Source organism: Uranotaenia lowii, chromosome 2, assembly GCF_029784155.1.
Source record: "Uranotaenia lowii strain MFRU-FL chromosome 2, ASM2978415v1, whole genome shotgun sequence".
NCBI lineage: Eukaryota > Metazoa > Arthropoda > Insecta > Diptera > Culicidae > Uranotaenia > Uranotaenia lowii.
Window position 1 is genome coordinate 274,862,329 of NC_073692.1, and position 12,643 is coordinate 274,874,971.

At 43.8% G+C, this 12,643-nt stretch overlaps 1 protein-coding gene across 1 annotated transcript; it reads right to left on the reverse strand.

The window, feature by feature from the left end:
* Positions 1 to 366: 366 nt before the first annotated feature.
* On the reverse strand, positions 367 to 5,658 carry LOC129742677 (uncharacterized). Its single transcript, XM_055734603.1, has one exon. It carries the CDS (start codon positions 5,656 to 5,658, stop codon positions 367 to 369), a length of 5,292 nt encoding a protein of 1,763 aa, XP_055590578.1.
* Between the last annotated feature and the right edge of the window lie 6,985 nt (positions 5,659 to 12,643).

Below are 12,643 nucleotides of genomic sequence, written 5' to 3' on the forward strand. Positions count from 1 at the left end.
GCTCTACCGGTCTTTGAAGATCAATCTTGTTGAAAAAATGGCAGGCTTAACAGGGCATCTAGGGATCTGTAAACAGCAAAGATCCGGTAGATCGAACGGTAAAGTAGATATATTGGAACGCTAATCACCTTTTAGCGCTTGGAATGCGCATCGAGACACATTCGGCGTGCTCTGCCGGTCTTTGGAGATTGATCTCGTTGAAACGAACAATGGCTAGGCTCTACAGGACACATACGGATCTGGAAGCAGTAAAGACCCGGTAGATCGAACGGTTTAAAGAATAAATTTGGAACGCTAATCACCTGATAGCGCTCCATTAGCGCGTTGAGCACGTTCGGCGTGCTCTACCGGTCTTTGTAGTTTCTGCTAATCTTCGGTGGTTGTCGGGTCAACGTCTTGGATGCTGGCGGTGGGTAAGATGGCTATCCGGTTCACCGCTCTGACGACGTCATCACGCTTGGCTGTCTTCAGTCCCACAACACGAACAACTCCATCTCGGCCGGGATGAAGTTTTGTGATGCGACCTAGTGGCCACAAGGCTGGTGGTAAGTTGTCTTCCTTGATTACCACGATTTTTCCAACCTCCACCGGAACCGCCGATTTGCTCCCCTTCCTAGCGCGAGTTTGTAGTTGGGCGAGATATTCGGGATACCAACGAGCCCAGATACCCTGCATCCGTTTTGTGGTGAGCTTCCAATGGTCGAGATGGTTGTCGGGCTTTGCAGTAACATCCACATCGTCAACGGCTTGCAAGTTGGTGCCCACAAGGAAGTGTCCTGGAGTTAACACCTCGAGATCATCGGTTTCCGTCGGGATCGGGGTGATTGGACGTGAATTAAGGCACATCTCCACTTCAGCGAGCAGTGTGGTCATGTCCTCGTAGCTCATGTTCGTGTGTCCTATCTCACGTAGAATATGGTGTTTGGCAGACTTCACTGCAGCTTCCCATAATCCACCGAAATGCGGAGCTCGCGGGGGAATGAATTTCCACTGGATTCTTTCCGTTGCACACCAGTTGAATATCTGCTCCCTGTCTTCGCTGTTTTTCTTCAGCATGTCGTACAATCGGTGAAGAGCGTTCGATGCACCTTTGAAAGCTGTTCCGTTGTCCGAATGAATTTCCCTCGGGCGACTGCGACGGGCAACGAAGCGACGAAGTGCTGATAGAAAGGCGGGCGTTGACAGATCCGACACCAACTCAATGTGAACGGCCTTCGTAACGAAACATACGAAAATGGCACCATATGCCTTTGTTGGACCATGACGACGAATCGGTGACTTGATAAAAATGGGCCCGAAATAGTCGACTCCACACACAGCGAATGGACGATCTTGGATCACACGGGATTTTGGTAGATCTGCGGAGCTTTGCTCAACGAGGGTCGGCTTCTGCCGAAAGCATTTCATACAGCCATGGTACGTTTGGCGAGCTAAATTTCTTCCTCCATGAATCCAGTATCTTTGGCGAATAGTGGCAATCATCAGCTGCGGTCCAGCATGCAAAAGCGTTCGATGGTAATGCTCCGTAATAAGCCTTGCCAGTGGATGCTTAGCCGAGAGAACTGCTGGATGTTTGACACTCTGCGCAACGTCTGCATTCCTTAGGCGACCACCAACGCGAATAATACCATCATCACAGAGGAAAGGACGTAGGTATCGTAACTGCGACGACAGCGGATTTCTTGTACGTTTGGGGTTTTGGAACTCGGAGAGCTCTTCCGCGTATAGCTGTGACTGGGCTAATCGGAGCAGCGCACGATCTGCCTCGGCTAAATCTTCAGCTGAAAGGTAGACGATCGCTAACTCATTGGGTGTAGGGAACGGCGTAACTAGTTGATTTTTCCTCCTTATAGCTGCAGCTTGGAGTGCCTTGATGTATTTGATACAAGCGGCTGTTACCCGGTTGAGTCGCTTGAACGTTGAATACCGAGTGAACAGCTGGTCTGCAAAATCCTCTTTTTCGGAAACGGTGGCAGCTAAACTGACAGAAGGACTTTCTTCAGCGACCTCTGGTGAATCATTCTCCGGCAAAACACATCGTGGCCAATATTCCGATGACGACGACAGCCAATCTGGACCGTTCCACCATCGAGCTTGGTTGAGAAGATCGGAGGGCTGTAGTCCACGAGAAAGTTCGTCGGCTGGATTCTGCACTCCCGGGACGTGTCTCCAATTGAAACCTTCAGTGCCAGTCTGGATAGCAGTAACGCGATTGGCAACAAAGGTTCTCCATCGATGCGGTGGCGACCTCAACCATTGGAGGACTGTGGTTGAGTCAGACCAGAAATAAACGTGTTCTGATGACCCAATCGCGCCTTGTACCTTCCGGAACAACTTTGTGGATAGAACAGCTGCGCATAGCTCCAAACGTGCAATCGAATGTTTCTTGGCCAAAGGAGCAACCTTGGATTTGGAGGTCAACAACCGCACTCTGATTTCGCCAGCAAACTCGGAACGAACGAAGCAACAAGATCCATATGCAGCTTCAGATGCGTCACAGAAGAAATGGAGCTGGATCGAACAATCTGCATATCCGTTGACAAACCGAGGAATTCGAATATCGGCTAAAATGTAGAGCGTTGCATGGAACTGCTTCCACTCCTCCTGCAGCTTCGAAGGCAGAGGCCGATCCCAATCGTACGGTTCGTCCTTTTCTGATCTAAGTCGCCACAACTGTTGCATGAACAGCTTGGCCAGTGTTATAGCTGGCCCGACGAGGCCCAGCGGATCGAAAATCCTCGCTATGTAGGAGATTACTTTCCTCTTGGTCAGCACCGACGCAGGAAGTGGAAGGTTGATGTTGAACCGCAGCATATCAGTTCGAGTATCCCAAACTAGGCCGAGAGTCGATACCGATTGATCTTCGTTCAAGTCATGCAGTGGATCGATGGCAAGGTCTGCAGATGGAACGTCTACAAGAGCCGATCGGTTGTTAGAAGCCCACTTTCTCAGCTGAAATCCGGCAGACTGACACATCGCGGACATCTGGCGGCGTTTTTGTATAGCGGACTCTAGATCGTTGGCACCGGATAGTAAATCATCCATGTAGTAGTCATCGATGGCTTCGGCTGCGACTGGGAACCTATCTCCTTCATCAATGGCTAGCTGCTTCAAAACACGAGTTGCCAGGTACGGAGCTGAAGCGGTTCCGTAAGTAACGGTGCGGAGTTCGTAAGTATCCAACGGTTCAGAAGGGTTCTCCCTCCAAAGGATTCGATGAAAGGGCTGATCATCGGGATGTAAATTAACTTGACGGTACATTTTTTCAATGTCCGCCACAAGAGCGATGGCCTTTGTACGGAATCGAAGGGTGATGGACAGCAGATCCTGTTGGACGACCGGACCGACGAGCAGCATATCGTTCAGCGAATACCCGGATGTGGTCTTGCAAGAAGCGTCGAATACCACGCGTACCTTGGTGGTTGTGCTGGCTTCCTTGAAGACCGGGTGATGTGGCAGATAGCAGTGTGGTTTGTTATCGACGACAGGATCTATCTTAAACATGTGTTCAAGTTGTGCGTATTCTTCGATGAATTTGTGGTAGGCCATTTTGGTGGAGTCATCTCGCTGTAGGCGGCGTTCTAAGCTGTAGAACCGGCGAATTGCGATCATGCGAGAGTCTCCAAGGGTGATCTGGGAATCATCAGTCCGGGGCAGCCGTACGACGTACCTTCCATCGTGATTTCGAGTGGTGGTGCTGGCAAAAATCTCTTCGCACTTCCGTTCTTCTGCTGAGAGGTTTTGGCCTTCATCGACGGTGTCCAGCTCCCAGAAACGTTCCAGAGTACAGTCCAAGTTCTGGTCAACGGCGGAGATGTAGCACGCTCGTGGTGCGGTGGTGGAGCCGGTCGTTACCTTGCCGGAAACTGTCCAGCCAAAGTGTGTGTCCACCAAGAACGGGAATCCGTTGCCAAGAGATTGGCGAACGCCGGTGTGGAGCTCGTGATAGCACTCTCCACCGATGATTATATCGATCGTAGCTGGAACATTGAAATGGACATCCGCCAAAGGCACTTCAGGAATGTTCCACGTAGATGTGTCGATAGGTATTGTGGGCAGATTTGATGTCGGCTTCCTCATAACTAGAAAATCGAGTGTGGTGGAGAAGTCACTGTTCCTGGAAACTATCTTGGCCGTTAGCTGGTGCTTGATGCGCTTGACGGACTCTCCTATTCCCGCAACTGAGATGTCCACGGGGCTTTGTCTAGTGGCGAGCTCGTTCGCCAGCTTCTTCGTAATAAAGTTAGACATCGCTGCAGAATCCAGAAGAGCGCGTGCTGGAATTTGCCTTCCATACCGATCGACCACTAGAAGCGCAACTGTTTCCAGTAGAACCGTCGAGTTGGAATGCACAGATAAGTTGATTGCTGGCGGGCTGAGTGAACCACTGGTGCCTTGAATCGCCGACGTGGGTTGCGGGGCTGGTTGATCGTGCAACATAGTGTGGTGCTTAGCTTGGCAGTTTCTACAAACAAACTTCGACTTGCACGCTCGTGCCTGGTGATTTGAACGGAAGCAGTTTCGGCAAAGACTGTGCCTCGTAACTAGTTCTCGCCGCTGGGAGATCGACAGCTTCTTGAATGCTGGACACTGGTGCAAAGGGTGCGTTTTGGAACAACAGTGACACTGTTGTGTGCTGGATTGTGACTCGGATGTTGCTGCGTTGACGACGGATTTGATCGCTGACGGCTTCTTCGGTGTTTGTCCGGCCACCCTGGAAACAGTCAACACTGTTGAACGGTGCTGCAGATCACTGGCAACGGATTTCAGCATTCGAACATGTTGGATCAAAAAATCGATGAGCTCGTCGTACTTTACTTCGTCCTTTTGACGAGTATCTTGCTCCCAAGCGCGGATCGTTGCTGCATCCAATTTATTCGAAAGAATGAAAATAAGTGGAGTGTCCCAGTGCTCTACTGGCTCGCCCAATTTTCCCAATGCCTTGACATGTCGCTGAAAGTCATCAACCAGAGTGTTGAGGTCCTGTGCTGACTCACGCTTTATCGATGGGAGATTGTACAGGCCTCGAAACAATTCCTTCCTGAGAAACCGTTTATTATCGTACCGCTTCTTCAGTGCATCCCATGTCGACGAATAGTTGTCCGCTTGGATGTCCACAGACTCAAACGGCTTCTTAGCTTCTCCCTCCAGTGACTGTAGAAGATATTGCAGCTTGTTCACGATCGGAATATCTTCGTTGCAGTGGATCATTGAGATAAAGTTATCACGAAACGAGATCCAACGCGACTCATCTCCGCTGAACTTCGGCAGATCGATTTTCGGCAAACGATGGTGGAAACTAGCAGACATGTTGTGTGAAGACGATGCGTGCATGATCGTCGAACTCAACGGATGCTCCCTACTTTCCAGTTTGGACAGCAAAAAACCTTTCGCCCTGCAGAATCGATCCTCAAAATCCGCCCGAAACTCTAGATGACCTTCAAACCTCTCTTCGTGATCGCCCAGCTCAATATCATTCTGCACGTTCAGGAACAGCTCGTTGCACTTGTTTAGCGCCTCCAAACGCACCGCAACCTGGCAACAATCCCGTTCATAGGTGTACTCCGCAATGAACTTCTCCACCACATCTCGCTCGGCACACGCTCGTCGTCGCGTCAGAAGGTCCGCTGCTAATTTCTTCTCCGCCTTGCTAGCCATATTACCACCACTCGAATCACACTTGTTGACACCAAAAATACCGGACACACCATCAATGATTGACTTTCGGATATTTTCTCGCAAATAGAATTCCCAAATTTATTTTTATTTTGTAGATGTTGCTATCTTTTTGGACCGTACTGTAGTCAGCAACTCGTATGAACAGCACCCAGCAATGTTGTAACACAACTGTTACGATTTGAAACCAAAAGTGATTTGCAATTTCTCCAAAAAATGTAGTTTCCGAAGTGTCGCTATTATTTTGACCGACACTGTAAAGTGCAACAGGCTAAATGCACTTGCAATTCGTTCTACAGCACGCCTTTATTTATCCAATGCAATTTCTCCTCAAAAAGTTTTATTTAAAAAAAACTTGTTCCAAAACTTTTGTGCTCCAGTGTAAAACCTCAAAATTTTGTGAGACAGTGTAATTGCCGTTTGTTTTGGTTCTAATAAATATCAATCACCAACTTGATTCAAATTGCTGCTGTTGCAATTGCAATTATTGGACAAATTTATGTTGGCCAAGTGAATAATGGGCCTGAATATTATATTCACGGTGAGTATATCACAAAATGGCCTACCTTGATGTGATTGTACAAACCACAGCTGCTACTGCGCTTCCGAAGATGGCGAATGTTGGATTCCAATGCTGGTCCAGATGAGCTTCTGTCCTCGAATCCGGTTCGAAGGACCAAATGTTCGGGCACGGCCGATGGGGGGGTTCGGATTTCGGGGAATTTCTTTCCGTCTCCAGTCGACGGCATCCACCAACACAGGAACTCCAGGTGAGTCGCACAATTGATGGCACAGCAGATGATCGCCCCTTCGGGGGGAAGATTTCGTTTGCACTTGGGGGTGTACGTTGATGTGTTGAAAACACTTCGCAATTCGATTGCGGTTCTACTACTATCACTTGATTTCGGATGCACTTATTGAAAGTCGCTTTATTGGACTAATTACTAATTTATTAGCGAAGTGAAAAATCCGTGTGTAGTATTCAACGTTACAATCTATTCTATTCGCGGTTTCATACTCTCTCGAAGAAAGCTTTTATGTTAAGAGAGAGTTATGTTTATCCTAGGGTACATATACAAATAGTGGTGTTTTCGAGCAAATTAATTACAGTGTCAAGTGAACATAAATTAGACACATATTAAAACTAAGAGTATGGATGGTATTTCCTGACCGGTACAGTACCGATCAAAGCTTTCAATCACCTTCGAAAATTTTACTTCTTTGAAATTATTCAGAATCAAGCCCTGTTAGTACGATTGTGATCATAAAATTAATAAAAAAAACAAAATGTGTCAATGATCAGTCAAAGGTCAGTTTCATTAACCTTCCAAAGCTGTTCGGGTCAATATGACCCGAAGCGCACATTTCAAACCTCTTTATCATCATTCCAATATACTGAAGAACTCGAAATTTTGACAGACCAAGTATGTTCTATGAAAATAATGATCAAACTAACGACAAAAAATTAAAATTTGAGTTTTGAAAATCGATTCATTGGGAAATGAAATACAGCTAAGCAAAGCCAAAATTGGATGTCGTTTTTTTAAAGTAGGATTTTTCTCTACCGGAAGATCTGAGCTAGCGGTCAAAACTTTCATTGGACTCCTAAATATCTATACATTGTCGGATAGATGGATTCTTGACGCTTTCAAACATCATTGAATCACTCAAATACAGAAAAGCTGTCAGAAGTTATGAGAATTTTAAAAATAAAATTGATTTTCCGGACTTTTTACTTTCAGATTAAGTTTCTGATAACCTGGTAAAACATATCGACTTTATTTTGAGATGTTGAGTAAGTAGAATAAATTACCTACACAATGAATATAATATCATTTAAATCGATTAACATTTACAGCCAGGAGAACGAAATCAAACAACAACTCAAATTTCCCCGAAACGGATATTTAGCGAACGGCTTTGGAAGGTTAAATAAATTAATGTTAAAAACACAAACTTCACATAAATGTCAGGAGAAACCGACAAAATAGTCATAGGTCAACCGAAAGCTAATCCTTATTTTCAAAACTCTCTCTCCCATAGATGCCATGATTATGTCATTTAAGTTGCCCCGGCAGCTTTAAGATGATTTATTCGCCCAAGATTCGAATCATTCAACAAATAGTCAGCACCTTTCCCTCTTTTCCGGTGACAATTTCTTAAGCCATCGAATCTGCGGTTCGATCGGAATTAGAGATGGTGAGAGAAAGGCCACCGAACGGTCGGAATGAAAAATGACTTCATATGCGAAGGTTCAACTCTGCTCTCAGGCTCCTGGGCTGGGCTACCTTAAAAATAAATATCCGAAAGCGTTGTCGACGGCCATCCGGGGCGCAGGTGTGTCCAAAAAATCTGCCTATTTTGATAAATTCGTCGCTATTTGCTGAACGCGTTCGCTTTCTTCGGGTCTATTTCTCAATCGTCGTCGTCGTCTTTTCTTCTGCCGTTCATTCTCCCAGGGCCCGGTCGAAAAAGTTGGGCAGGTCGCGCGTCATTATTTATTTTATTGATTCGTCTCGAGTCCACCCCGATTTTTGGCTCGCCCTGGCCTAAGTCCTAAGCGTACTCCTGGAGGCAATAAATCGTAGCCCATGTCGAACAACCGATGAATGGCATAAGGCAAAGTGGGAATGACAGAGGTACAAAGCGATTCTGTCGTCCCAAGTCACAGTGGGAACAACTCGACGCAATCTAACGCCGAGTGAAAGATCTATTCAATAATAAGTACCTAAGTGAATTTCATGAATATTTTTAACTACAGGATATTCGAAACCATTGCTTCATTTATATAATTTCTTCGATGAATATCGTTGGACCATAAAGACAAATGATGCGTGTGCTTATTAATAACACCACTCGGACTAAAAAAGCGTTCTATGATCGTCATGTCCAACATTTGATCTTATGACGATTGACTTAGACATGAAGGCAATAGCCGCTATGCAATGGTCACTGGTACACAGAATAATTTTGACACTAAAACAGATACCTATCCCACTATGCTTGAGGGAAAAATCCACGCAAAATAATTGTTATTACAGACCGTTGGACAGTGGTTTTTAAATTTGGGGTTTCCTTCAACAAAAGATCTTTCTCCCGATTGTGCGTGAGGGATTGTCGCCTGCAGCTGCCGCTAGTTCTCTCGGATTGTCCCATCCCAAGCTTGGATTCACGAACTGAAAAGGACACGTTCGAAAGCAACAAAAGGATGCTCCCTTTGAATTGAAAAACAAAAAAAAAAACGAAAATAGGGAGAATCTCGAGATAGCATCGTACCCGAATGCGTTCGGTTCGGTTTGCCGCCAAGGACAATTGCAGTTAGGCAGTGAAATGTTATTTTCCATTGGCGCAAGAATTGCGTCCTGTGATGAATTAGTCACGGGGCGGACTCCTCCCAGGATGCGTCTCAATTTGTTCATCCCACTTTTAGAGACTCCTGTCTGATGCAAACTGAAGTCTTTCTTCCGCAGGAAGTCATCTCTTCGGTTCGTTTATCGTGGTTTTGTTAATGAATTGATCATTAACTAACTGTGTCGGCTTTCTTGGAAGGGAGATTTTTTGTAGCCTTGAAATAAAAGACGGAATAGTTCTAACCATTTTAACAGGACCAATAAAATTTAGACAAACTCCTTTGATCTGTTGATATGTTTCTCAATAATCTGAAAATATAACAATAATAATAAAAATATAAAAAAAAACCATAATGGTCTCAAAACCAATAAACAATTAAAAAAAAAACTCAAAAACACATACAAACAAAAACATAAATAAAAATGTCATAAGACTTCAAAAACGATGCAAAATGACAAAAATTACAAAAAAAAACAAAAAAATAAAAAAAGTCATATTTTTAAAACATTATTAAAAAAATTGAAAAAAAAATTAATTGAAGCTTATGATAACGATTTTATTTTTAGATAAAATTGAAAAAAAAAACATGAAGACAAAACCAATCGAACTGTCACGGTATGATTTTGGCAACACTAATTTCTCCGACGTCAGCCTTGTTGTTCTCTCTGCGTCCAGCTGTGCAACCAGATGGCTAAATATTGATAGATAATAGATATGAAAGATATGAATATTAATTTCATGACCCAATTTTAAAGATAGTAAAATCTGGGCACTCTGGGTAAAAATCAGAACAAAAGCTGTGTCTGACCAATATCACTAGTTTACAGCATTTTTGAACTTAGTAAACTGAAATTCATTTTTAATGTGAAATCGTACGCTGAATCCGAAAATTAAATTCAAAAAATTCTCAGTAGAACAGTTTTTGAGTTATGCACCGAATATAAAAATATGGAAAAATAAAAGGAGTACGTTGACTTAGATTAAAATATCTCGAGCTGCATACCATTAATTTGAGATATCTTTTTTGCATTTTAAAGGTGAATAAATTTGCTGTCGATCATCTGAAATTATGATATTCGTGACTTCATGATAGAAAAAATAATAAAAACGTCTTTTTTAAGAGAAAATTTTGTTTCAGCGAAAATTTTAGACTCGATGGTAACATTCCAAAAATCTGATTTTCTACTGGCATATAATGTCAATTCAAAACAAAGATTTCAATTGGTTATTTATCGAAATCGGTTGAAAACTTTAGAAGTTATGGTTACTTTACCATAATTGTAATTTTTGCATTTTTATAGGAAGAATAAAACACGGAAAGTCGCACTCGATCAAAGTCAAATTTATTGACCAGAAGGTTACGTGCCAATTTTCAGAAAAAATCTGACCATGGGGAGGGGTTGCTTGAGTCTCAAACGTGAATTGGATTGTAAGGTAATTTGCTCGAAAAGAACATAAAATATTGGTTTTCCATTATTAACTTGTTCTGCACAAGCCGATTGTATTTTGTGGTTCATTTTCTTGAAGCCTTATTTTGAACAAATATTTCATTCGAAGTCTGTAACACGATTGGATTTTTTCCTCAGATTTAAGTTTTTTTTTTGCCTTCAGAGCATTGGAGATGAAAGCTAAAATCTGAGAAAAATGGGTTAAATTTGAAAAAACTTCAATCTGAAAAAAAAGCTTAAATCTGAAAAATGTGCTCCACATGGGTTGAATAGATCTGCATCCCCTTGGGTTCATATCGCTTTAGCCAGAAGTTTAAAATATGCAGATATGTATATAGCCTTTACTTTGGTAGATACAATAGTCCTATTTGCCGCTGGCAGTGTTCGTGATGTCTGATTATTTCACAACACTTTTCAGTTTTGAGAAAATTAACTTATAAAACGTTTTTGTTGATAAAAGCTGCAAGTTTATTGAACCGGGAGTTTTTGAGGTTAGGCAATTATAAATTTGCTACAGCAACTGATAGTTTAAATGATCACCCTTGGATACAATCTTATCTATACTCATTAGATAAACATATGTAATAAAACTTTAACAGTAAAGGCCTTTTACATTATTAAACCTCTGTTTTTTTGTTTAAGTAATAGGGGATACCCGTCTATGGCCGGACAACATTTAATTTTCAAAAACGCAATATCCTATTTATGTTTGAACACCATGGATATAACAAAAATAGCAGCCTGTTTTTTTTTTGTTTCAAGGGATTTTAACTGCCAAAGCTCGGAGAGCATCGCCTAAAAGTTGCAAATATATTGTGGTCAGTTTTTACGGCCCTTCCCGGTTGGTTGCTGCCGTATGTGGGTTCATCCCACTAAAACCACCTTGGGCTTCGTGTGCCAGATGTGCCCCTTGGTTTCACCCTATGATACTACCTCAAGGGGCAGGCTGTGCTAATGCACTTATACATCTCACCCTTTTCCTCTTTCTCAATTTTGGACTTTCTCCATTATCATCTTTCTCCTTTTCTCTATCGCCAACTTCAGACTGGTACGGGAGACCCCGAGACGTGTGCCGATTAGGTAACGCTTTCAAAGTAACTCGCGCCCGTCACAGCATGCACTACCGCAGGATTTCTAAATACCAAGGCATGGCCGATTGAGAAACTACCTAGAATCCCGTCACGACCACCCTGAATGGTATCTCCGCTTCCTTTTGCTGCAGGAAAGATCGTAGTTGAGTACGTGACACCTTTTAAGTCCCACCACACGTATGAGTCCAGATTAGGGTTATACCGCGCCCTAAGATCGCGTTGCTTTTGAATTGTAGTGTCATACGAGGCCCAAGCCCTTCCGTTAGCTTGTCGAATTTGGTTGACTATCTCGCTCTCTCCGTTCATCATCTTTCCTGATCCTTGTTAACTCGCGCATGATTTGCGAGATTTCGTCGACTATAGCAGGCCACGACTGTTCGTCGCGACACATTTCACCCACAATAGTTTCAGCGTTCACATTTTTAAGTTTATGACGCCTTGAAATGAATCTGGGACAGACAAAGATAGCATGTTCTGCTGATTCCTCCGTATCTGCGCATTCCGGGCAATAGGGCGTACTGATAAGCTTAAACCGATGAAGGTATTGCTTTAAGCACCCTTGACCCGAAAGGAACTGCGTCAGGTAGAAGTTGACCTCTCCATACTTCCGATTTACCCAGTCTGAAAGTCGCGGGATTAGCCTATGCGTCCATCTTGCGTTGTTCGATGCGTCCCATTGCTCCTGCCACTTGAGCATTGACGCTGCTCGTTGAATTTTATGCACTCCTCTAACAGCTCTTGCTTTGTAACATTCCATATCCTCCGCCAGAGTTATGTCGATGGGAATCATACCCGCGATGACAAAAGCTGCATCTGCTTATATGGTCCTGTATGCACAGGAAACTCGCATGGCTATCAGCTGCGTGCTGCGTAATTTGAATCTGTTGCGCTCTACCTCTATCGCGGAGCTCCAGGCCACTCCACCGTATCGTAGTTTGGACAGTGCTACGCTCGCAAGGAGACGTCTCTTGCTACTCTCTGGACCATGGCAGTTCGGCATAATCCAGGCCAATGAATCTATGACTTTCGATGCACTTTCACAACAGTATTTGACATGTGCACCAAAACTTAAGCGAT